Below are 27,321 nucleotides of genomic sequence, written 5' to 3'. Positions count from 1 at the left end.
AAAAAAAAAAAAAAGAAGTTTAATACTGTTATGAAAAAATGACAATACTTATCTGGATGAGAAAATACAGCCAAAATGCATGGAGTGAACTCTCCTGCCAGTCTGTCTGCCCCCTGGATTCCAATCACAGCTGCTTCTCTCCACAGGTGCACAACCCGAGAGCCAGGTCTCCCCCCAAGATGATGCACTTAGTGTGTGACACAACGGAAACTCACTTGGGATACGGTACACAATGGCTGGAGAAGTCAGAGAATATAGGTTGTGGTCTGTCCAGGTTCGGCCGCTGCCATCAGGCTCACGGACATCTCAACAGAACTGCAAGAGATTGAAGTTTATACCCAGATTAGAAAACCCCATTGTAAACAAGGGCCGCGGGCAGCACTTGTGGCCACGAAGGAACCAGGGATCTGGCTGACAGTCTTCCTCCTCATGGGGCTGGGGAATCTTGCTCCTCCTGGAGTAGGGGGAACCTTCTCCTCTAAAGATGGGCGATCTTGCTAACCTCCAGCGCCACCATTCAGCTCCCATTGCAGGGGAAGCTACAGGCACCACCCTGTGTAAATGAGGGTGAATAATATAAAGGCGGGGTAGAGAGCTGGGCATAAGGACGTGCCACTCTCATCAAGGGGCTGGGGCCAGTGCTGTTGCTGTTCACCATTCACTCAATAGCTAAGGTTTCTGCTCCGATCCAAGTCTGGGCACAGCACAAAGGGGCAAAAATGTGAGAGCTTTAAAAGCCTGAATAATTGTCACTGTTGCCTCCCTTCTGTCGGGTGCGTGGCAGGAGGGGAGCAGCCTAGTGAACGCGCTCCGGAGAAGTGTTCCGTGTCCACGGGCGGCATGGAAAGCCGTGCTGATTCATTGTGACTGTTGCGGGTGAATGGGGCCATGGAGGCTGAGCTTGTTCTACGAACTCCTGCACCACTGATCTCCCACCAATGCCAGCATGTACATCTGGCCAGGCCTGCAAAGTGACTGGCTGCAAAGGCATCATCCCGCTGTATCCCAGAAGATCATGAGCTCTATACAGCCAGCAGCCGAGTCCACCCTAACAGTGATCAGAGCAGAAGTTCTGAGTGTCCCATCCCCACAGACTCGCTGGACATGTTATGCTCTGTCTCTCCCTCTAGCCTGGGTGTGACAGCAGTTGCTAGAGTCAGTTGGGGCTTGGAAGGGGGCTAAGGATTTATTCCTAAAATGACAAACTACAGCTGTCAACACCACTTATCTTAATACATTTCCCACCCTCATTCAAACAAGTGTCATTCATGCTCTACCTTCCAACGGTTCCCACACTCGTTGCACGCGACGAAGGTGGTCATGGGCTCGTCGGAGCTGCGGGTCTGCACCTGTAGGAAGGAGACAAGAAGGGAAATGGGAAGGAAAAGCCCCCACTTGGACCTTTCAAAGAGATTCATAATGGGCTTTCCATGGTAGTCCTCAAATATCCTCTGGGTTCATCAATCAGAACCAGGGAGCAGACCCCTGAGAGTCACTATGTTGCTGACATGTACAAGGAACACTCTGGCTGTGTCTCCACCCCAGATGCTTCTCAGCCATGACCTCCCATTGCACTAGCCCCATCTGACAGCAGGGACAGTGGAAGCTGTCATGGAGGTAGGGCACTGGGATTGTCAGCATTGTGTTGGATAACTGCCAACAGCAGGCATAGACAGGATGGTGGTGAAAATGCCATTTTACACTACATCAGTGTGCCCACCGTTGCTACAGACAAGGCCTAAGGGCTTCCAGGTTTGAACTGTCAGTGCCCAGCACTAGCCTGGCTCGGTCACACCTGGGGCTGGGCTAGTCAAAGAGTGCATTTTCTTTCTAGTCATCACCATGGCAGCACTCTGCAGATGAGTCCCCAATGGTCTTTATGTGGCTGATAACTAGTGCCATGGGGGACGGTCCATCTATCTGTCACCATTTGCCATGACACCCGCGGAAACTGATTCGTGTTGAAGCAGCAGGACCTCAAAGCAGCAAGGGCTTCTGTTTTAGTGGTTAAAACACCAGCCTAACGAAGTCCGTTCCGATAGCAGGTCGCGCTCTGTGTGCTGTAGCTAGGGTGACCAGACAGCATGTGTGAAAAATTGGGAGGGGGGTGGGGGGTAATAGGGACAAAACCCCAAATATCGGGACTATCCCTACAAAATCGGGACATCTGGTCACCCTAGCTCGAGCTCACAGCTGATCCATTCCCATTCTGAAATCTGGAAAGAATATAGCTCACAGGATCCATGATATTCATGCTTTCGGTGTAGGTAAGTGCCTAAGGAAATTGCCTCTGCATCTCCCAAGTCTCCAGCCACAGATTTAAGAGTAAAACATAAAAAAGCACTCAACCCATTCTCTTTTACAGGCTAGTCCTAACTTCGGCTTTACAGTCTGCCAGGGCCATATGCTGTTATTGCTGCCTGCAAACTACCAATCTGGTTTATATTTAAGCCTATAGGGGATCCTGGTATGTGACCGCGGCCTCTGAACAGGCTTGTCAGACACAGGAACTTTACTAAACTCTAGAAACCAGATTTTCAAAGCTTGCAGGTGATCCTGGGAGCCTCCTTGCATGTCAAATCACTGCAACTACCTGCATATCGCAGGTCACAGCACATGCTCAGGGATAATTAGGGAGCTCTGCATGTGCAGTGACCCAGCTGGCAGTCATGGTAACTACACACGCAAATTAAGTGAGCACATTTTGCAAATACCTTGTGGACCTAAACAACCCTGAAAAATCTGGCCCTTGTGGTTCTCCTGGTGAGCTGCAGGATTCGTGCCACCTAACAGTGCCCAATCCCATGATGTGCCAAGGACAGCTGGGGAGATGCTGAACATCAACTTCCACTAGTCTGACAGGAGATGGCTCAGAACCTTGCAGGAGGGTACCCTTTATAAGCAAAGGTGGTGGCTAACCTGAGTGTAAGTGCAGTTCTTCTTCTTGCACTTCCCACAGGTGAAGAGGTCGGTCTGGGTCCCTCCCGTCCTAGCTATCTGGTGCTCCCGGATCGCTTCCTTCGTCATGGCTTTCCTGATCTCCTTCAGCTCGTTACTGGCCATTTCCTTTAGGAAACAAACAAAGGCACATCAGCTCAACTTTCCCACCACACTGCTGACGGTCCCACTGAAGCAGAGGGAGAACACAGCCAGCAGGGCTGGATGGCTGAAGGGACAGATAATGGGCTATAGAGCCTCTCAACTATAGGTTACCAGTTCAAATCCAGCCCATGTCACCTATGGCCAATGGGAAGTGACTGGGATGCTCAGTCTAGCTTCCAGTAGACAAATGTCCCCACCACTAACTGGCCCCATTGTGTGGGATTCTCAGCTGAGAGGCCAAGTACAGAACTGCCCACTGAATTGTAGCAGTGCTTTCTCCAGCCAGCATTGAGACAATGCAGGGAAGGGTATCCTGGTGTGCTCTGTGGATACACAGGGGGCTTCAGTTTCCAGAGCTGTCCAGGACCAGTCTCTGGCTCCAAACTCCGTTGAGTACCTAAAAAGCCCCCCGACACATGGTTGATCCTGACATGCACATCACTGGCTGCTGCTGGTCTGAACCTTAACGGAGCTGCCATCTTGAGAGCAGACCAGCTACTACCTTGAAGTTAATCAACGGGACACGATCCCTTAAGGTAACACCTATGAAAGTTTCCTCTCCTCACCTCTGAGGTCATCACCGCGATCTGCTCCGGGGTGATTGCTCCACACAGCACATTCTTTCTCAGCTCAGGGTTTTTGGAGTCCTTCAGGTTGGAGATGCGGCTCCTCACGCGGTTTTTGTACTTCATGTCGGTGTTCTTGACATCTTGGTATATACGTACGAGGACAGTTAAGGAGCTACAAGGGAAATAATTAGCCCTGCCACCTCTGTTGCTCGGATCCAAGGATCGCAAAGCACTTTCCAAGTGTTAAGGAATTTCGCCTCAGTCTCCTGTGAGATAGGGGTGTCACTGCAGCCAGTGGACAGATGAGGACACAGGCACTGAAGGGTTAAAGTGACAGGCCCAGAGGCATACAGCAAGTCAGTAGCAGAGCTGTGAGTAGAAGCCGGAATCAGGCCTCCCAGGCCCACACATTGACCAGCAGGCCACATATACTTGCCAGGCCATGGTTTTATTGAATTTAACCGAACTCAAGCACTCATAAAGGCCGGGGATTAATACTGGAAGATGCTGGGCTCTTTCCCTGCCTGCGCGGCAGGAGCTGTCAAATGTGTGCCAGGACCAGAGCTGAGCTGCCGCCATCCCCAGAAATAAATTGCAAAGGGGTTCCCCCAAAGCCAATTTAGGTCAGGGAGGAGAGGAGAGGTCCCAGTGCTGCAGCTAATTCCCTTCTAACGAATGACTCCTCCCCAGCGCTGGAATGGCAGCATGGTGGAATTAATCTCTGATTTCCACGATCCTCAAGTACCTCCACATGCTGTTGTTATCTACTAGAGCAGCTAGAAAGCTGTGCAACCCTACACTAACAGCATGTAACTAACACCCCCCCCCCACACACACACACACACTCTATCTTATCTGAAATTAGCAGGCTACCTGACATCAACTGCTATATCTTGCCTGGCCCCTGCCCCATGGCAATGAGTGCCATCAAGGAGGTAAGTGTAGGAAAGTTGCCAGGGACTGTCTGTTCCCCAGGAGGATGGGGCAATCGGAGTAGAACAAACAGGCAGCCATGCACAATCACACCAGTGAGAGGGTCAGTTCTGAGTCGACAACAAATCCATCCAGGGGCTTCCTCTTTAACCTGCAGCTCTGCTAATCCAGAACAACGCTGCGACCCCGCCCAGAGCCCAGGCTGCACAAACAAAGCCATTCGCCCCTATTTTCCTGCTGGCCTGTTAACGTCAGCCCCCCCCCCCCCCCCCGGGGTGCTGCTCACGGAATCCTCAATGGCGCAAGGATATATTCTTCAATCTGGCCAGAGAGGTGCTCACAGTCAGCATCAATGGCAACGTAGTCATCTGCAAAAGAACAACCCGCACAATTACTGATCGTTTTCGAACACCAAGAGAGTCCTAAGGGAGACCCTGGGGTATAGTGTCCTAAGGGGACCAATATCCAGCTCTCTACCTATCTCGATTCACACACTGTCTCTGTCACCGGCAGTGCCTCGGCACCCTTGACACATTTTAAAATACAACGACAAAATTTGACGACCCCCAGCTGACTTTTGCCCTCTGGTGCTCCACTGGCTCCAACAGGGGTATCCAGAGCAAAGGCAATGATTGGCACCCAGGTGCAGTAACATGCATTGTTTGCCCGTAACCAACACAATACCGGGAACTTATAGCTTAGCCAAAGGTATATACGTAGGGCCTGATTCTGATCTCACATTGATGTAACCTGGAGATAACTCCACTCCGATCCATGGAGTTACACAGCAGTAAAGCTGGTGTAATCAGAATCAGGCCTTCACTTTACTTATTCTTGGCCAAATGCCCAGCAACCTCCCTCCGCCCACACCCTTATCTCCCCCCACTTCCTACTCACTCTAATTGGAGCAAAGAGCTGGTGAAATCCAGTAAACAACCTTTATTGTATAAGGAACAGCCTGAGTGATGTAATGATTGTGTGTTTGGAGCCTGGACATGGCAAATGACTGATGAGCAGGAAGGGGATGGACAGCCACAGGCTGGGATTCCTTAAAGCAGACAAGGGATGGGGTGAGGTGACGATACAATGAAATTCTTACCATTAACACTCTCTGACATGTCAGACATACAGAAGCGATTTGAACAAAGCTTTGTGACTTGTGCATTTCTCCATCTGTCATTTACACTCCATCATTCCAAGTTCATGCAGAGCCTCAGCATGCAGCCAGGCCCACATTTTCAAAGGTGACCTCCCCTTTTGGACAGCCCAAGTATTAGGGGCCCGACTTGGGACACTCAGGGACTGCTTTTCCAAGGTGCCGAGCAGCCACAGCTCCCATTGGCTTCAACCCGGGCAGCACAGGTGTAACTGAGGGACAAACTTCACCCCAAGCCATTAGTGACATACGACCTTCCAGGGGATCCGTTCTAATAGCTGGGTTCCCTAAGAGTCCAGCCCTAGCTGCAGAACACAATGGGCAGCAGTGTGGTTACTAGCATATCCAGCCCATTGCATTCCAGCTCCACTTTCTCCCAGTGGGGAAATGAGGATGTCAGCTGAGTTTCAAAGCTATCAGACAAGACCGGGCGATGGGGAGTGAACCCAATGCCTATGGGACTCCCCTGGCTTGAGGTCACCCCAACTAGATACCCAGCGGAATACTCCCAACAGGAGTGTCAGGTAGAAGTTGGCCACCCCCACTCTCATCCCTTCTACGGCACAGAGAGGTCGATCCTCAGATCTCCTGGGTGAAATAAGCTTTATCCAAGGGATTAAGGGCTACGGTCCTCTTGTTTGTGGGCCTGGAACTCCTCCCTACTGCAGCACTGACCTCTACTCACAGACGGTTCTGACACTCACTAGGAATGCATGGCAAAGGGGCCCCTGCAGGAGTTTGTAGCCAGCCCAGTGGAGCCCATTGCCCTAGGCGAGGCTCCTGGTTACTTACTGTCGGTCTGCAGAGCAGAAGTCAGCATTTCTCTGCATTTGTTGCGGACAGCGTCACAGGTGATGGGCACCGGCGGAAAGGTGGTGATTTTGGGCGTGGTCGGAGTCTTCGGCGGGTCCTGCCTTTTGTTGGAGCTAAAAGAGAAACTTCACCTGTCAGAATGATTCAGTTCATGTCACTGAGAGCAGCACGGGGCTCAACGACAATGTGGTCAAGTATCCTGTTCATTATGATGACGTAAAACCAATCAGGAAAAAGCAGAGCAAAGACCTTGGCCAATAGCCCACCCCCCAAATTCACACTGATGACAATATGCCAACCAATAAGGCTATCCCTGGATATGAACACAGAGCTCCTAGGAGCTGGGGTGGCTCTGCACACATATGGATGCTGACAAGTCCTTATAACCTATCAATGAAGCCTAATACTATAGATGGAGAGATTCCAGAAGACTGGAAAAGGGCAAATCTAGTGCCCACCTATAAAAAGGGAAATAAGGACAACCCGGGGAATTACAGACCAGTCAGCTTAACTTGTGTACCTGGAAAGATAAGGGAGCAAGTAATTAAGCAATCAAGTTGCAAACATCTAGAAAATAATAAGGTGATAAACAGTCAGCATGGATTTGCCAAAAACAAATTGTGTCAAACCAACCTGATAGTTTTCTTTGACAGGGTAACAAGCCTTGTGGATAGGGAGGAAGTGGTAGACATGGTATATCTTGACTTTAGTAAGGCTTTTGATACTGTCTCGCATGACCTTCTCATAAACAAACTAGGGAAATGCAACCTAGACGGAGCGACTATAAGGTGGGTACAAAACTGGTTGGAAAACTTTTCCCAGAGAGTAGTTATCCGTGGTTCACAATCATGCTGGCAGGGCATAACGACTGGGGTCCCGCAGGGATCGGTTGTGGGTCTGGTTCTGATCGAAATCTTCATCAGTGATTTAGATAATGGCATAGAGAGTTCACTTGTAAAGTTTGTGGACGATACCAAGCTGGGAGGGGTTGCAAGTTCTTTGGAGGATAGGATTAAAATTCAAAATGATCTGGACAAACTGGAGAAATGGTCTGAAGCAAATAGGATGAAATTCAATAAGGACAAATGCAAAGTACACCACTTAGGAAGAAACAATCAGTTGCACACATACAAAATGGGAAACGACTGCCTAGGAAGGAGTACTGCGGAAAGGGATCTGGGAGTCATAGTGGACCACAAGCTAAATATGAGTCAACAGTGTAACACTGTTGCAAAAAAAAGTGTGCATCATTCTGGGATGTATTAGCAGGAGTGTTGTAAGCAAGACAAGAAAAGTAATTCTTCTGCTCCACTCTGTGCTGATTAGGCCTCAACTAGAGTATTGTGTCCAGTTCTGGGTGCCACATTTCAGGAAAGATGTGGAGAAAGTCCAGAGAAGAGCAACAAAAATGATTAAAGATCTAGAAAACATGACCTAAGAGGGAAGATTGAAAAAATTGGGTTTGTTTAGTCTGGAGAAGAGAAGACTGAGAGGAGACATGATAACAGTTTTCAAGTACATAAAAGGTTGTTACAAGGAAGAGGGAGAAAAATTGTTTTTCTTAAGCTCTGAGGATAAGATAAGAAGCAATAGGCTTAAATTGCAGCAAGGGAAGTTTAGGGTGGACATCAGGAGAAACTTCCTAACTGTCAGGGTGGTTAAGCACTGGAATAAATTGCCTAGGGAGGCTGTGGAGTCTCCATCATTGGGAATTTTTAAAAGCACGTTGGACAAACACCTGTCAGGGATGGTCTAGATAATACTTAGTCCTGCCATGAGTGCAGGGGACTGGACTAGATGACCTCTCAAGGTCCCTTCCAGTTCTATGATTCTATGATATTGTCTATGCAAACTGATTTACTCCACTGAACAAAAAGAAAATGGTCATATCCTTGCAGGTCAACGAGAAGGGCTATTACACAGATATTGGACACTGCCAATGCCCCATGCTTGGGTTTTGACTTTCTGTTACCTGCCAACATGAAGCCTAGGGTGTTTGGCACTGGTATTTTGGTACACAGCCATACAAGAATCCACAACTGCAAGTAAGAGCTCCCTGGAACGTGGAACCTCCTGGAATGACATGCCGAGACGCGTAGAAGAGCTCCGTGGAGCTCGAAAGCTTTTCTCTCTCACCAACAGAAGTTGGTCCAATAAAAGAGATTACCGTGCCTGCCTTGTCCTTACATTGAACAATCAGCACTGGAGCATTCAGTGAATCCACTTTGCAAAAAGACTGCCTTACAGAGATGGTGCTCTGTATGGGGCATTTCCGGGCTGGTGCAGAACTATCCCAGGTCACCCCTCTATCAGCAGAACAAGGAGGTGACTTGGAGCTTCCCCTAATACAGCTTGACCCAAGAATCCTGCCACAGAACGTAGAGTTTCCCATTTAAAATCTCCTAACAGGCCCAATGAGAAGGGCTATTACACAGCTATTGGACACTGCCAATACTCCATGCTTGGGTTTCGACTTTCTGTTACCTGCCAACATGGGGCCTGGGGAGTTTGGCACTGGTATTTTGGCACACAGCCATATGGGAATTCTCAACTCCAAGTAAGAGCTCTCTGGATCGTGGAACCTCCTGGAATGACATGCCGAGACCCGAGGAAGAGCCTTACTCAAGCAAAAATCCCAGTCACGTCAATGCCAGTTAGCGACGATGGGATCCTCAGGGATTGCCCGACTCATTTCACAGATGCCCGCTTTATGGGGAGTTTAAAATTAATTGTGCTCAGGAGTGAATTCTGTTAGAACTGGGCTGGAGTGAGAGGGCCTGGGCTAGGATTGTGGGAGTAGGGTCAATTTTATTCCTGGAGTGTTTGTGTATTTTGTTTCCTTGGTGTAACAAAGAAAAGAAAAAAAGAGACTTTTTTATCTGAAGCACTGCACCCACCACACAATGCATTGCAAGGCACTTCAGCGAGCAATTAGAATATCCAGTCAAATAAAGGAGTTTGTTCAAATAAACACTGTGTGCTCCTCTGCACATTCTTAAAATGCAACAAGATCAAGGATGGTCCATTCCACACCATGAACTCCCACCTTATGTGAAATGCTAGGGTCAGGCATGTCTAGCCATTCTAGTGAGCTGGTCCATCATGACCCAGTACTTTATCGTTCTATGCATCACTTCCCCCAAATTATGCCCTTTTTTACCCCTTCAAAATGCAATAAATGTAAACATCACCCCTTCTGCTCCCCCTGTGAATCTGGTATTTGTTGAATGAGTCAGGTGATCGCAGTCCAGTTCCTAAGTGACCACATCAGAAACTGCTCCTCTAACTAGCACCCTGGGAGGTAGATTCATCAGAGAGCCCCAGAAGCAAATGGGCCATGGAGACTCATGTCCCCAGAGGCAGTTCCTCTAGCTCAAGATTGAGGCACATTGGCAGGGTAACAAGGAGAAGTTTGCTCAGCTACTGACTGCACTGCAGATTCTCCAGAGATAAAGATCTCTAATCTCCAGGGCTGGCAGGCCCACACCTTTCACCGGGGCTATGGTCTCATGGCCAAAAACACTGTATCGAAAACAAGGCTCTCGGCTGAGCTAAGTGCCTGAAATTCAATCTTCTAGAGCGAAATGCAGGCCAGAGGGGAAGATCAGATCAAGGCCCTTCACCCCATGTCTGCACTGTGGTGGGGCTGTCTATGGGACCTCTTGAGGGAAGGGGTGCAGCAGGGCTGCTACGCCCCCTGGACACGGCAAAGGGAAGCCAGCACGAAGGACTATTAGGAAGTAGACCAGGAAAGAAGTAACGGGATCCATAACTATGCGGACCCAGTCACCAAAAAACCCCATACAGGAGAGCAGTCCTTCCGCGTTGTAATCTCACTTCCTGCTTAGAGGTAGAGGGGTCTGAATTCTATGTCTCCAGCCCCCTACTCAGTTCCCTGCTACCCCGGCTTTCAATGGAAAAAGGTGAATTCCACCCACAATTAGCGTGACTTGATTTCTGAGCGTTGGTAATGGTGCGCTGTTTAGCAAATTCCCGACTGGTGAGGGGGTTTTCAGTGAAGATTATTAGAATCCAGCTGAAGATGTTCCCTGTTTATGACACCCTAGGAAGCCTGGCCCTGACCGACAGTACTACCCAAAGGTAGGATAAAGGCAGAGAACCCCCTCTCTGTCCCATGGCACAGTTTCTCTCAGCACAGATTGTAACCTCTTTGGTTTCTATGTAAAGCCTCATCGCTTCAACGCAGCAACTCCTACCACCAAAACAGTTCAAAGGAGTCCCATGGGGGGGAAGGAGGGATAGCTCAGTGGTTTGAGCATTGGCCTGCTAAACTCAGGGTTGTGAGTTCAATCCTTGAGGGGGCCATTTAGGGATTGGGGGCAAAAATTGGGATTGGCCCTGCTTTGAGCAGGGGGTTGGACTAGATGACCTCCTGAGGTCCCTTCTAACCCTGATATTCTATGACACTATGATTTGAGTTGAAATATAGCTGTAAAACCTGTAGAAAAGGTCAGCAGTTAACGAGAAGTAGAGGGTGAGAGACGTGGGCTTTGTCTGTACTGCAGTATTAAGTGACAATCACAATGGGTCTTGCAACCAGAACTCCCCCACTCTGAACCTTTCCTTAGAGCACACTGGTTAGGAGAGACACATCAAGGCTTCTAATTTGGAGTCATTCAAGGCCCAAATTTCCAGAGGTGTTGGGAGCATGGACAACAGCTGTGAATTAACACGCTAATTGAGTAACTGCACCTGTAATGGTGAATCAGGGTCATTCTCATGGGCAGGCACAGCCAGTCATTTGCATGCACAATTGCACACAGGTTTTCTAAAGTCAGGCCCCATAGCATTCACAGGTTTTATTTACAGATGCACTTACAGCTGCTTGGACATCCCTGGAGACTGGTAGTCCTCTGTGTATTCACAGAGCAGGTACAGCCCAGACAGTGACCGTGCAAGGTTCTCTAGCCACGTAGCTTAACCCTGCGGTGGGAAGGCCCACTACTAGGGCTGAAAGGGCAGATGAGTGTCCATGCCCTCTCAGGCTTAGCCCTCACCAACTGAGCTGCTAACAAGAGCGAGTGTAACGTGGACAAACCACCACTAGGAAACAGCCTGGAAACACCTACTCACTCCCTCTAGGCCACTTAACAAGAAGGGAATATTTTCCGCTCCTCCTGACCTAGGCTGAACTTCAGCTAGTGACCTGGAGGTGAAATCTGTATCACACACTCAGCCTTGCAAGGTATTTGGTTCCCTGCGTTTACAGACAGGTTCTCTGTCCTGTTCTCTTCTCTTTGCACATTCAGGCAACACAAAGGGAGCAGAAACCATAGGCCTGCTGCTGAGGTTTCCCCCAGCACTGGGGAGCCCCAGCAGACTTCCCTTTCCACAGCCCCCTTGGCAGAGGACATGTCAGCAGCAGAGAGGGGGAATGGCTAAAGCCCATGCACTCCAGCTAGCCTCCGCTGATATCTGATCCCTAGGGAAAACATCCAGCTGTTTAACCTATTTGGGGGCAGGGGCACAGAATCAAGGGGTCTATAACCAGCTCCCCACCAGTGGGGGAGCCACAGAGAACCCGACCCGTTTTCTGTCCATTCTATGGAAAAGGGAGAGAATGACTCCTTTAGAGTTGACATTTATAGCCACAGAAACAGACACCACTCTACTGTTCTTGGTCTGTTGGTTTACTCGCAAGGCGATGAAGCTGTCCTAGAACCTTGTGCGTTTATCTTCTAATCGTGAAGCTGCTGCTGTCGGACAATGGGACTTGGACAGCTCAAGGCATTGACCCTGGAATAGTTCAGCAGGGCTAGCTCCAACCCAGCCTAGCATATCAGTGCCCAAAAATCTTAAACTGTCATGAGAGGAGGAAGTGGTTTGACGCTAGTTCTGGACGTACCCTACCCCAAATGGCACCCTGCGGGCTCAGACAGTAACGTAGCCAAGGATGAAATGGGAAGGGAAGGGAAGCTGAACTACCTGCTCAGGCCTACTGGTGTTCCCTGCAGGGCAATGTTATAAGGGTTAGGGCACAGTGATGCAGAGGGGGCTTGAGCCCTGGCGCTTGTGGAGGGGTTGAACTAAAGCCTTTAGGTCCAGGGCCTCAAAGGCTTTTAGGCACCTAACTCCCTTTGAGCTCTTTCAATGGGATCTGGGCAGGTAACTGGTTTAGGCATATTTGCAAAATCCACTAGGGGTTCATCTGCATCTTCAGGTGTCTAAACATCTCTGTAGTAACTGAATGTGCAAAGGGGGCCTGCAGGGCCTATTTTTGCAAAAAAGTAAGTCTTAGGGCCAGATTTACAATGGCCCAAATAGTCACTGAGATGTACAATAGTTTAAAAGCACAAGTGAATTTGTGTGTGCATTTTTCTGAAAATGTAGACTAAAAAACTAGTGACATAAAGCTGAGTATATACAGTGTCACTTGCAAGAGATGCTGCAAATAGTGGCTTGTAAGGAAACAGCTGCTGTTTTGAAGGGAGCAAGTTCCATCGTTTACTGCAGTACATATGAATCTATGCCTCTCTGTACAGACTACCCATACATGGCTGAATGTATATTTCCGTGGATCACATGGGGCTCTAAGGGGTCCTGGCAAAAAAGAAAGCACAGTGCTGCCAGAGATGAAGACATTCTATATGCAACCTATTAAAAAATACTGTAGTAACAGTCCACAATACTACACCATCCAGAGTGCTTTGAATCATAACAATACAGAACTGCAGGATATAATTTTATAAGGGATACCATATACTAGTGTATCACGTAAATATCTCACCTACCAGAACAAGCTCCACCTCCACATTGGATACCGCTCTACTGATGTTAGTTCCCCAAGTCATTGCCAAAGAAATTCCCCATCTGCACTGCAGAAATCGAGAAAAGTTATGGGCCAAGAGGTATCCCAAATTTCTTCTCTGACACAAGGGTAAAGGCTCAGCCAAAATCTGTCAGACTATATGGCTGAAGTATGTACATTTCAACACTGGCTGGCCTCTCTCTACAGCTTTGATAGCAGCCTCATCAAACCAGCCTAGTAGTGCACTCATCGCCCATAGATCAGCCCTACTGTCTGACTAATTTAGTCTCAGCCTGTCCTTCACAAGGGGCAATTCTTGGCCAATAAGCTCTCTGAGTTTGTCAGGGCACATTGGGAGTCTCTTTCATTACCATCAGAGGAACATACGCTCTTCTCTCTGTAATGAGACAGCATGATGTACAGGACTGGCTACGGGCTAGGAGATAGGAGCTAAATATCTCTAACCCCTAACTTCTGCCTCAGTTTCCCCCCTGTAAAAGGAAGAGGGTACTTCTACCTGACAGGGGTGTTGGAGGTTTAATGTCTGCACCACACTTTGAAATGAAAAAGTAGTACCAGCTGCACAGTGTCTCCTAAAGCCTTACTGGCGGAGGACAAAGCGTTCAGTGGGACAGATGGGAAATCCATTGGTCCTTGGTTGCTGAAAAAGCAGGTAGCACCATATTTCTACCTCCATAACCACAACTGGTGTGTTATTTGGGCTGCAACAACTCTAGGCCGCTTCCTCCAAACTGCGAGTGTCCTCACAGACTGGGTTTGTTTTACTCACACAATTCTCACCCTACTCACTCTCCCAGGGGCTCTGGGGACAGCTGAGGGACTCTGGGCAATGTGCTGGGAAAAGCCCCTTACTTTAGGCTCACAAGCATTTCCTGAGGAAAGTCTATCAGAGGCTAAGCCAGAGGTTTCTCTGAGATGTTATTTCCTGACTCTACTATACCATCAGCCTAACACAAACACACTTTCCCCTTTGCCAACACAAATGAACTAAGATTCACCAGATTCCTATATGGCTGGCAAGTATCATTCTCCATTTACAGATTGAGAAATGGGGGTAAGAATTGAAGACACTCGCCCAAGGGCACAGAAGGATCCAGTGTCAGAAGCAGGATTTAGATGGCGGGTGGTCCTGGGTCCCAATCCTGTGCTCACACCACTCCTCTCCCAGCTTACAAAAGCACGCCTTTCACTGAAAATACGCGAAGCTCTGCCACCTCCATCCCAGAGAAATCCTTGCCTTTGCACAGTGCAAAGGGAAAATTTCAGCTGGGAGATTCCAGATTAATGTTATTTGTAGAATTAGTACCTAGGAACGCCAGTCATGGACCAGGACCTCATTGTGCTAGGCACTGGACAAACACAGAACAAGAGACAGTCCCTGCTCCAATTTTACACTGCATTGCAGCTGGGTTTATGGCCTCAAAATCAGAGGGATCCATTGTTATTAAAAACATTGCAATGCACATGCCAGATCATGATCTTTTGGAACATTTAATTCAAGTTTATACACAAGTGGAGGAGGATATATATGTAGCAAGTTAAACTGCTGTAGCTCAGCCATGATGTCAGTAACTTTCACTGTACCAGCCCTGCACAAAGTTGCAGGGGCTTGAAAATAACTAAGCTGCAACAGCAGTCACGTGACAGTTCTGAAACAAAAAGGAGACACGGTAAAGAGGCTAGGGACTGACTGACTGGTACACACTTTAATGAGCATGGGAAAACTCGCAAACCAGAGAGACAAATACAGACCTAAGAGAGTTACCAATAAACAGAAACTAGAATATGGCTATTAGCCAAGATGGTCAGGGATGGAACCCCATGTTCCGGGTGTCCCTAAACTTCTTACTACCAGAAGTTAGGACCAGGCGACAGGGGGTAGATTACTCGAAATTGCCTTGTTCTATTCATTCCTTCTGAAGCATCTGGCACAAGCCACTGTCGGAAGACAGGATCCTGGGCTAGACGGACCCTTGGTCTGACCCAGGGTGGCCATTCTTACATTCTTAATACTAATCCTTAAGAAACTGACTAATCCACAGGTGTTTTACACCTTATGAAATGGCCAGGTTCCTGGAGTCTGTGCGGGATTTTTGGGAGCGCTCTGGCTAAAAGGAAAGATCAGTCTCTTGCTTCTGGGAGGCACAGCTGGGACTCTGGTGAAGCTGGTCCCACCCCAGAACCTCCCTGTCCTCCATCTGAGCCCACTTCCCCTTGCTGACTGTTCTAACTACACTTTTCAGATGGGGAACAGGCTGGGGAGCACCCACGCCATGAAGAGGGGCGAGCCAGCAGCAGACCAGCTAGATGCATGGGCATGGCAGGCGGGTGGACTTCTTCCACCGCTTGTGGAGGGGAGATCATTGTGCAGGGAATGGGGGCGGGGGGGGGGGGGTGAAGCTCCTGCTAGGAGCATCTGTGAATACTTGGCTCCCATGCATCAGCTTAGAATGCTAAGGCTGAGCATAGTCACAGCCCTTCCAAAGGACTCCAAGGGTTTACAACAAGCAAAGGGAAAAAAATATAAAAATGCAACACAAACAAAATCAAACCCAAAGGAATGTTTTATTAACAGAGAAAGAAACCAGCATGAAACAGAAGGAAATGGAAACATGAAGGTAAAACAAATCATGTATAACAGAAAGCAAAAAAACTCACTAAAGCCACTGTCTTTTGTAGATGTTTATTCTTCCATTACAGTTGTAGTTTCTCTTTATTATAGAACACAGATCTACAGGCAGCCTGTCACCTTTGCTGGATAGGCTGAACTCCTGGCAGGTCTGACCAGAATGAGGCATCTGAGCAGACCAATTGCACAGCCCAACAGACACATTAAAGATCAAATGTTAACACAGAAAACCCAAGTGATGGAACAACATGTACAACAGCATCATCTTGGGCTAAAGGGAAGCGTTACCTTTGGTCTCTTGAGTCACCGCTCTCCTTTGAGGAGGATGCCGACAAGGAAGAATTCCTCCTCTTCTCCTCACTTTTGTCCTCTGAAGCATCTGCACCCAGTGAGAAGAGGGAAAAAACAAACACTTTAGACACTACAGAGGGTTCAGGGTTGATCTTCACACCACAATCCTGACTACACTAGGCAGAGCACAAAGGACGGTTAAGAGCCTGGATATTTGGTCGGAGGTAAGTGACTAGCTCCAGAAGAGCAGCATGGAGGAATAGGTCTATACAGCCCTAACTACTCTGGTAATGCACCCGTGGTAATCCTTCTACTTGCCTTTGAGTGGCAAGGAGTCAGGCAACTGGCAAACGTACCACAAACCTTTCCCTAGCTAGCCAGTGTGAAAGGACCCGTCCTTCATTCCCTGAGGAGATTAGCTTCTTCATGAGGGAAGACCTATCCCAGCCAAAGTTTCTTTTCTAGTGAGGCCCCTGCCGCTAAATACAGACAATAACATTTTCAAAAATCACTTTTGAAAATGGGACTTAAACCCAATCCAATTTTCAAAAGTGACTATGAGGGCCAGCCCCTCTCTCAAGGTAGGTGTTTGGAAGGCCAGGGATACACTTCTTAAAAGAATAAATTGTATTTCTTTTCCAGGTAGTTCGGTGCTGTTGGAAGGTGATGGCTTCACAGTCCTGGAGACAGAAGTTCTGGTTAAACGCAGAACATATACAGGCCAGGAACAGGCACTGAAGACTTCCCTTTATGGTCCCACCATTAAATATCCACCCTGATGTAGAAGGACCAGCCCCAGCAGCAAGTGGGAGGAAAAGATAGTCCAGTCTCCAACACCCGTTTTGTCTTTGGCTTCTTTGCCAAGTTATTTGTAGGAGGTTTCTTTGAGATGCAGACTGGAACTAGCAGTTCATTTCACATACACTTTGAACAGCCCCTGATGGTATTAAATATGGAAGATATTTGTTTCTACTGACTCAAACAGACTTGTTAGTTTTGATGAAAGGACATTCTACCCTGAGCTTCACCACACACAGGTACTGTCATATGGCTCAGAAGCATGCTTTATGCTAAAGACAATTACATCAGTTACCAATGACACAAATAACCCACTCAAGACATATCCTCTCTTCTGATTTGAAATTAAAAGGGCTTAGGGCTTCATGTTCTGTAGTCAGAAAAAAAAAACCCAATTCCGTGGCTCCAGAAGCCGGATAAAGTGTCTTTATTAGTACTCAGGTGGAGTATTTCCATTTATTCTTGGAAATTCCACAGGAAAGGTTGCTTATAAAACACTTTTATTTCCAGGGTGGTCTAGAGGAATGAACAAAGAAGTGTGAGACAAACTCCTGAGCTCTAACCCCCGCGTGCTAATGACTCACTAAGCTGACAAGTTGACTGACTTTTAGAAAAAATGAGGATCATGCTAATTAGCTATTCTGAGAGGGGGTTGAATGGGTTAATGCTTTTGAGCAAGCAAAAGGCAAAATACCATCTTCAAAGAGCTTTATGAACATTTGCTCATTAAGCATTACAATATTCCATTCCGGGAAGTATAGTCACGCAATAAGATTTTAAATAAGACCTCTTGATCCAACCCATCGCAACTGGAAATGCTTTCTAGCAGGTTTCTTACGATGTTACACTAGTTGGCTTTTTATCGGTTGTGCTAGTTTATTGATATTTTAATATTACATTTAGGTAAATTGCAGCACCTCAGTCAGCAAATGGAGAACTTTATAAATAAGATCAGAGTATTACTATCATTGTCACGCTAACTATTGTTATTTCAAACCTCGCAAGCCTGGGCAAGTACCCATTAAATACATGCAGTCCTGGCCCTTAATTCCACTTCTTCTGCAGGGACCATTTTCTTTTAAAATAGGAACTCAATGTTATTAAATGGAATTCACTGAAACCCTCCAGATGAGGAGTCTAATTTTAAGGTTCTAAGTTCTGTGGCCTGCTAGAATTTCCTATTTCTACTGATGCAGACAGAAGCTTGAAGGAGTAACGCAGCCTACAGGATAGCAAAGCAGCTAGAGCTGGCTATTTGGTAAACTGAATTCAACAAACCCTGCTTATTTTCTTACCGAGAAGCTTTTTCCAGGACTTGATAAGTGATTTGGAAAGCGATATCACTTCATCGTCAGTGCTCTGCTTCCTCAGCGCATTCACCGACATCCCAATCCGGGTGGACTGCAAACCAACATTCAAGAAGTGAACCACTCAAGAACTGACTACTTAGCCAATGGCGCTAAAATTAGAGAAAAACAGGTCTCCACCACAAGACACAGCAGCATTGACCAAGGTGTACAAATCCCTGGAGACAGGGCCAGCTGCTTGATGCTTCTACAGAAGAGCAGCTACCAACAAGCTGGCTTCTTCAGTGAGTCCTGAATATCTGGCTTACATAGCATATGGCTCTCTCTTGGTGGACTCCATCTCCCATGACACCTTTTCCCCTTCCTAACCACCTAGAAGCAGTATATATATTACTCAAAACTGAACATGATTTGAAAGAAAATCCCTCAGAGAGTCCTAGAAATCTAAAAACAGGGCCAAAATTATAAACAGATGCATAGCTGTAATGCACAATACTTCAAGCCTTTAAACCACAACCATTCTTCGAACAGGATTTTCTTTTAAAAGGACGTTCAGCACCTTAATTGTAACCGAAGCCCGTAAGGAATGTTTTTAAGTTTCAGCATATTACTAAAGCCCTTAACTTTTATTAACTATTTAACCTAGCTCTAAAAACCAGACTGGAGTTACCCCCGGCCCGAGAGTTTTCCCTAGAATCTCATCCCGATGGAACATGCCCCCCAACTTTTATGGACTCCATCAGCTTCATGAGTTTGGTGGGGCCTAGGTTGTGCTTCCCCTCAAGCTCTGCTTCAGTCCCTGTCCCCCCACTTAAAACACACCTTGATGCTCTCGTTTGTTAGTAGTTTTACAAAAGCTTTTTAAAAAATATGGTTGCTCCTGGCCACACATTTGCTGCTTCCACAATCTGTTTTCTCTTTCTTTAATCCGATCCCTCCATTGGTTTTGTGAAGCGTGGCCTTTTCACTTCATGTTTACAAATGGAATTTTGAATTTCTTCTGATTACGGTGATGAATAGTACCCCAAGCCCCTCTGTTGGTGAGGCTTTATAAATATAACATTGCATAGAGTTGTTTGATGTTTTTGGGGAGAGGGGACAAATGGCAGGGGAGACTGGCTTAATCTCATTCCAAAAAAAAATCAGCATTCATTCCACCTCCATCTAGATTTTAGTTTTCCTTGCCTTAGTTGCATGATTTACCTGCAAGAGGTCCAGAGTTATAGGCATACTTTTCAATTCCTTCAGCAAATCCATCGCACCATCCTGTGAAAGAAGGGGGGAGGGGAGGAAATCTACTAGTTACTAAAAAAAAAAGTTATTATGGGCCACTTCTACCATATCACCGAAGGAAGAACAGCTACTTAAACTCAGCCTACACAGACCAATGAAGCAATAATTGTTCCTAGAGCATGAGGGAGCCAACCAACCAATCTTGGGACTGATATTTGAGATGACACTAGAAACAATCCCCATTATATTCCTGAACTAACAGTATATAATGAGGCCTTAGCTAAGGTACGGGAACCAAGCAAAACAGAGAAGTATTGTTATGTACAGGACTGGCTCTAGGATTTTTGCCGCCCCAAGCAAAAAAATTTTTGGCCGCCCCCGCTTTTTTTTCCATGCCCCACCCCCCCTCACCGCACCAACTCCGCTCCTTCCCAACCCCTTCCCCCCCCCATTGCTTCCTGCGGCTCCCCCCCACCCGCAACCCCTCACCCTAGCTCACTTCCGCTCCACCTGCTCCCCCCTCCCTCTCAGGTGAGGGAGAGGCAGTGTGTTCAGGGGAGCAAGCGGAGCAGAGGTAAGCGAGGGTTCGGGAGAGCACAGGAAGTAACCGGGGGTTAAGAGGAACCGCTGCCTGCCCCAGCTCACCTCCGCCTCCCCCGAGCGCACCGCCCCTCGGCTTCTCCTCCCTCGCCCCCAGGCTTGCCGCGCAAACAACTGTTTCGCACGCAGCAAGCCAGGGAGGGAGGGAGGGAGAAGAAGCGGAGCGGCGGTCGCGCTCAGGGGAGCGGGCGGAGGCGAGCTAGGGCGGCAGGGGCACATTGCTAGGGGCGGCATGGCCGGCGCCGGAATGCCTCCCTAGAAATGTGCCACCCCAAGCACCTGCTTGTTTTGCTGGTGCCTAGAACTGGCCCTGGTTATGTAACAGATCTGTCCTGGCACACAGCACAATTCTATTATGCTGCTACTTACACAGTTTACTATTATCCTTATCCAGATGGTTTAATTAGAACTCCTAAGCAATGAACCTCAGACAAAAACTGCCATCTAAAAAACTACCCTCCCACGACATTTTTCCTTTAGGAATAATCCTGTTAGCAAATCACCATTTTAGGCAACCTGCTTGATGATGCGGATACCTTTGCCAAGGTATTGCATCAGAGGCTCTTAAAGCACTTCACAGTCAGCCCTGGGGGTAGTGATTATTGTGCCTATGGTAGGAGAGAGCTGCTGGCATTGTGTCCCTGGTAGGATTTGTGGCTAGAAGGAAAACTTGCTTTGCAAAAGTACTCAGGATGTCCACCCACTGCCGTTTAGGAAAGCTTTGACCACTGAATCAAAATTGATAAGAAGCAAGGAAGTTAGGAAGCAGGTCACCTGGAATATGGTATGTAAAATGTTCATTCATCAGCTTCATTGTCCAGAAAATTCAGCTGCTGCATGGCTCTAACTACACCATGTGCACATTTTAAAATGTCAGGTACAATTGCAAACTCTATGGACAGATGTTAGCAAAGCCTCACTTCCGCAGTACTCTCCGTGAAAACTACAGCCTGGAATCTGTCAGCCTCCATTCAGACTGCAGTTTCTTCCCCTCCTCTCCGAACCGACAAGGCCTTCTAGCGTTCACATTTAACAGCTCATTTAAAATACTAACCACTCCAGGCCCATTTGGAACACAAAACCTACAGAGACTATAATTGCAATGGTGTGAAGCAGCCTGAACTGACAAGACATTTCAGCTTCAGATCCCTCCCCCTCCATGCAGAAAGGCTGTTTCCGATTCAGCTCAGAAAGAGATCCAGCTGCCAGCATCATCCTGCAGGACAGAGGCTGAGAGAGCTAAATCAAAGTGAAGTTGAAGGTTTCAATATGCACACACACAGGCAATTCACTCCCTCAGGAGCCTTACAGCAACTTACCCAGAATGAATGACTTGCCAAATTTCTTCCTGACATTCTGAGATCAAGAGTCAAATAAATCCAGCCTGTACGGTGCACATAATGGCCCAATTCCTGTTCCCCTCAAAGGAAGTTTTGCCACTTACTTCAATGAAAGCAGGATTGGGACCACTGTGTGTTAAAGTTAACTTCCTCATTTGACAAGGTGGGGCCAGAGTGGGGCACAAGCACTCAAAATGAGGATCCAGTGGCGAAGGACTATCACTGCAGTAACCAAAGGTTTGGATGCTGGTTCATGAGTTGTAAATTGCACATGGTTTAGTAGCCAAAAATCACAGGATATAGTGACCCACCTGTTAAACTACCAACTGGACAGTCCATTACCTTACACTCCAATGCCAACTAGGTCAAATCACTGCTTCTCCTTGCTCATCACTGACACTTGGAAGCCAATTCAACAATAATGATTCTTTCATGCTTCCTGTTCTGAAGAACACCCCACCACTTTGAGGCTGAGGACCTCTTCAGTGATGTGATTTTAGGGGAAAGCAGAGATTGTCATTTTATCTTCACAGTGAAGGGACAGAAGAGAACTAGGGAGGAAGAGTACTGGGGAGCAGGCCTGCATGGCAGAGAAAGTGTATTGGGGGGCAGTCCAGGGGAAGAAGACTGGAGAAATAGCTATTGTATAAAGGGAAGGTTAAGAGGAGACATGGATCCACCTCTGAGGAAGGAAGTTGGGGACTGAAGTGGGAGAACTAGGGCAATCACAGAAGTTGGGGAGAACTGCTAGGTGAGGAGGAAGCAAGAAAGGGTCAGTCCCCAGGAAGGAGATGCAGAAGGAGCTGGGAGGAGAAAGGAAATGAAGGAATTCCCTCACTTCAGCTGTGAAGACTGATTATGAGTTCTCGCACCAAAGCTTTCTAGGTTGGGAGGCAAATGGAATCCACAAGTAGGTAGGAGACAGCAGAAAGCTTCCTATCATACTAGGAGACGATGGGAGTGCTTCCCCTGTCTCTGGCCATTTGAGAGGAAGAAAGGAGCTCTTCACACCTCTGGCTACAGAGAGATGATGGGAGCTTCCTCCTTATCTCACTACTGCAGCGGAATAGGATGGGGAAGCAAGGGAAGGTGATGGTGCTCCCCTTCTGAGGCAAGGCAGTGATGACCGAGTGATAGGAAATAATGGAGACCTCAGAGGGCTGAGGGAGCTGCAAGGTCTACCCTTCCTTGTACTGCAGGGGGCTGAGAGGAAGTGATGGTGGCTGCAGCTATACTGATGGGAGGGGGCTGCAGGAGTCAGCGAAGTTGCAATGGGAAGGTACAAGGAAGCTGAGGGGAGGATTTGGGAACAGCAAGAGGTGCTCCCCCAGACTCATCATGCTTTCCTGCGGACGTCTGATGGTAAACAATAAGGCCACCAAAAGGCAAAGGAGGGTTCCCTGTATGCATGTGCTTTTCAGCAGGGCACTGGTGAGGGGACTATAGGGGCAGAAAGGCATAGATGAGGGCCCACCATGCATTTCTGCAAGGAAAGCACCAAGGAGGGGGGCTAACAGGGCTGGAGCAGAAAGCAACAGGTGGCTCGCCTACCACAATGTTGTAGATGGCTAACCCAGAATTACAATGCTTTGCTGCAAAATGGTTGATAGGTAGGGCCCTACCAAATTCATAGTCCATTTTAGTCAATGTCACAGTCATAGGATTTTAAAAATCGTAAATTTCATGATTTCAGCCATTTAAATCTGAAATTTCAAGGTGCTGTAATTGTAGGGTTCCTACCCAAAAAGGAGTTGGGGGGGGTTGCAGTACTTCTGCGCTGCTGTAGGAGGCAGGCTGCCTTCAGAGTTGGGCAGCTGGAGAGTGGTGGCTGCTGGCTGGGGGCCCAGATTTGAAGGCAGAACCATCTCCTGCAGGTTAAGGGTGGCATGGTATGGTATTGCCACCCTTACTTCTGCACTTCTGTCTGCAGAGCTGGGCCTCAGTCAGCACCACCACGCTCCAGCCACCCAGCTCCAAAGGCAGTGCAGAAGTAAAGGTGGCAATACTGTGATCCCCTCCTAAAATAACTCTGCAACCCCCCTGCAACTCCCTTTTGGGTCAGGACTCCCAATTTGAGAAACCCTGATCTCTCCCTTGAAATCTGTATAGCATAGGGTAAAAGCGCACAAAAGACCAGATTTCAGGGGGGGGAGACCAGATTTCATGGTCCAGAACATGTTTTTCATGACCGTGAATTTGGTAGGGCCCTACTGATAGGGAACATGAGGGCACTGGAGCTAGATCCACTTGACAGTAGGTGAAGGGGTGCTATGGGCACACACATAGTGAAGGACAGCAGAAGATAGGGGGCTGTATGGGACAATGCACTGGGGGCAGCAGCAGGCTTTGGGGGGCTGTGTTGGGGAATACTAGATGTTCTGGGGAGATACCGGGGGACGCAGTGGTGGGGACATAACTGAGAACAAAGGAAGGGGTGTGGCAAACACTCCACGAAGGCAGCAGGGAGAGGGGACCCCAGGGCTCAGAAGAGGACAGAGGGACACCCCAGGATAGGGCTGTAGGGAGAGGGGCATGGGGGAGGGAAAGGGGGTCGCACACACCAGGTCGTGAGAGGGATGGAGGCACACTCAGGAGAGAAGGGGATAACCAGGGACATTGCAGGGGCATCCCTGAGTACACATACTGAGGGGAGACACACAATTGGAGATGGGGGAGGCCACAGACTGGGAGGGGGCACCCCAGGGGACATGACTGGAGTGCTAGTGGGGCTCTCTTCAGGGAGGGGGCAACCCGGTGGCAGGGAGCTGAGGAAGGAAGAGGGGTGCTCGGGGGGAGACACCCCGGGAGCTGAGGAGGGAAGAGGGGCATGCCAAGGGGGGCACCCCAGGGAGAAGAGGGGGCACAGATGGTGCTGGGGGGCAGGGCACTCCGGGGGATGGGCGCAGGGAGCTGAGGAGGGGAGAGGGGCGCTCGGGGGGGACACCCCGGGAGCTGAGGAGGGGAGGGGGCACACCAAGGGGGCACCCCAGGGAGAAGAGGGGGTACAGACGGCGCTGGGGGGCGGGGCACTCTGGGGGGCGGGCGCAGGGAGCTGAGGAGGGGAGAGGGGCGCTCGGGGGGGACACCCCAGGAGCTGAGGAGGGGAGGGAGCACACCAAGGGGGCACCCCAGGGAGAAGGGGGGCACAGACGGCGCTGGGGGGCAGGGCACTCCGGGTAGACCCAGGGGGCGGGCACAGGGAGCTGAGGAGGGGAGAGGGGCACTCGGGGGGAGACACCCCAGGAGCTGAGGAGGGAAGAGGGGTGCCCCAAGGGGGCACCCCAGGGAGAAGAGGGGGCACAGACGGCGCTGGGGGGCGGGGCACTCCGGGGGGCGGGCGCAGGGAGCTGAGGAGGGGAGAGGGGCGCTCGGGGGGGACACCCCAGGAGCTGAGGAGGGGAGGGGGCACACCAAGGGGGCACCCCAGGGAGAAGAGGGGGCACAGACGGCGCTGGGGGGCGGGGCACTCCGGGGGGCGGGCGCAGGGAGCTGAGGAGGGGAGAGGGGCGCTCGGGGGGGACACCCCGGGAGCTGAGGAGGGGAGAGGGGCGCTCCAAAGGGGCACGCCAGGCCCTGGGGGGCGGGGCGGGGCGCTCCGGGGGGACCCCGGGAGCGGGGGCGGGCGCTCCGGGGCAGGAGCTGGGGGGCACCCCTGGGTCTCCCCGCCCACCGGACTCACCGCGCTTTTCTTGGACACCATCTTGTCCAGCCGCTTGGCGATGCGCACGATCTCGTCCTCCCCGCCCATGGCTCCGCTCCCCGCAGCCGGGGGACGCGGCGGGGCCGAAGCGGGGGGGCTGCCGATGCACTCAGCCACCCCAGTGTCCGCAGTCCGCCCAACCCGCCAGCCCTGCGGAGCGCGGGGCACGCCGGGACTCGTAGTTCTTTCGCGCAGCCTCCCGCGGCGGGGCGACGCGCTGGGACTACAGCCCGGCAGAGGGCGGTGCGCCAGCACGCTCCCCCGCCCCCTCCGCGGGGCATTGTGGGATTTGTAGTCCACGTTGGCCCTTGTCCCCGTGCGCTTCTGGCGAGGCGAGGACTACAAGCCCCAGCAGTCACCGCAGAGCCAGGCTGAGAACGGACCGGCATGGGTGGCTGGGGCTACAGCTGTTTTCGGGGGGGCAGTTTGGAGGTGGGAGGGAGTGCAGGGGGAGGGGAGGGAGGGGAGGGGAGAAGGCCTGAGTGATGGGGGAGGGGAGGAAAAAAGGGGGACAGGGAGGGAACAAACGAGAGAACAGGGCAGAAGGAAGAAGGATCAAGAGAGAAAATCAAATGGGAGTGGAAAAGGAAGGAAAAGACAAGAGGAGGGGAAATAAAGGGAAGGCGGTAAACTGAGCCGGAGGCCCGGCCTCTACTACAGGCGTAGGTCGCCGTAAGCTGCCGCGGGAGGGTCTTCACTTAAATTCGTCTCCTGCTGGCGTGAGTGCCTCTCTGCCTCGATGTAGTAACACCGCCTCCCCGATTGGCGCGGCGTCCCGGGCCGTGCAGTTAGGTCCATGCAGTGTCAGAGGAGGCGCTGCATTGCTTACGCCAGCCATTGCGGGCCTCCAGGAGCCGTCCCACAGTGCCGCACGCTCACGGGACGACCGATACGCGCGCTCCTGGTGAGGATGCGTGCCGCCGACACACCGAGCCAGCTGTGCACCCACACAAGCGATTTAATAACTGCAGCGGCTGTATGCCAGCTAGGGTGACCAGATGTCCCGACTATCAGGATAAAGTATTATCCCTGACAGGTGTTTGTCTAACCTGTTCTTAAAAATCTCCAATGACAGAGATTCCACAGCCTCCAGTCCTTAATTTAGCAAGTTTTTTCTAGCGTCCAGCCTAAATCTCCCTTGCTGCATTTTAAACCCATTATTTCTTCTCCTGTCCTCAGTGAATAAGGAGAACAATCTATCACTCTCCTCTTTATAATAACCTTTTACATCTTTGAAAACGGTTATCATGTCCCCCCTCAGTCCCCTCTTCTCTGGACTAAACAAACCCAATATTTCCAATCTTTCCCCACAGGTCATGTTTTCTAGACCTTTAATCATTTTTATTGCTTTCCTCTGGGTTTTCTCCAGTTTGTCCACATCTTTTGCAACATGTGGTGCCAAGAACTGGACATTGTACTCCACTTGAGGCCTCATCAATGCTGAGTAGAATGGAAGAATTACTTCTTATGTCTTGCTTACAACACTTTCTGCTAATACGGCCCAGAATGATGTTTGCTTCTTTTTTTTTTTTTCCAACCATATTATTTAGATTGACTCATATTAGGTTTGTGATCCTCTATAACCCTGAGTGTAGACAGGGGCACTTCTCAGGCCTTGCTTGTATTCAGAAATGCCCTGATTTAACTAAAGATGTGTTTTTAATTGCTTTAGTAAAACTGCTGCAAAACCCATCAGTGTGGATGGTCTTAATTCAATTTAACCCTAGTTTATGTTGATTACACTTAATTCGAACGTTACTATTCTCTAGGCTTTAATCGGTGTAAGAGTGACCATGCTGGGTGTTGCACAATTTTAACTAAATTGATTTAGAAACAAAACAATTTAGCTAAACCTGTGTGACTTTAGTATAGACAAGGACTCAGGCAATCAAGCCTTGGTGCAGAAACACCATACAACAAGTGCATGCTGGAAGTGGCCTTTTAAAGTGTGTGATTGGATGGTGCGCAGACCTTAGGCGGGACAAAGGAACCAGCAGGCTGAGTAAGAAAAGGAGCTTGGTTAGCTCTTATGTTGTCTCCTTCCTCCACAGCTCAGCAGC

At 49.3% G+C, this 27,321-nt stretch overlaps 1 protein-coding gene across 2 annotated transcripts; it reads right to left on the bottom strand.

Annotated features, from left to right (window-relative positions):
• TCEA2 (transcription elongation factor A2) lies at positions 1-25,498 on the bottom strand. Of its 2 annotated transcripts, none has more exons than XM_075118679.1 (10): positions 25,241-25,498; positions 19,592-19,654; positions 18,377-18,482; positions 16,281-16,371; positions 6,553-6,686; positions 4,891-4,972; positions 3,669-3,843; positions 2,920-3,066; positions 1,278-1,349; positions 1-315 (listed from the first exon to the last, which is right to left on the bottom strand). In XM_075118679.1, exons 1-10 carry the CDS (start codon positions 25,307-25,309, stop codon positions 307-309), a joined length of 948 nt encoding a protein of 315 aa, XP_074974780.1. In that variant the 5' UTR covers positions 25,310-25,498; the 3' UTR covers positions 1-306. The 2 variants fall into 2 exon arrangements, with proteins under 2 accessions (XP_074974780.1, XP_048675764.1); XM_048819807.2 differs by having other exon boundaries at positions 3,669-3,823; positions 4,916-4,972; positions 25,241-25,493.
• Between the last annotated feature and the right edge of the window lie 1,823 nt (positions 25,499-27,321).

The sequence above is a fragment of the Caretta caretta genome, chromosome 13 (genome assembly GCF_965140235.1).
Source record: "Caretta caretta isolate rCarCar2 chromosome 13, rCarCar1.hap1, whole genome shotgun sequence".
Classification (NCBI taxonomy): domain Eukaryota; kingdom Metazoa; phylum Chordata; order Testudines; family Cheloniidae; genus Caretta; species Caretta caretta.
Note: the sequence above shows the minus strand (reverse complement) of the source record. Positions and strands in the feature narration are given on the sequence as shown.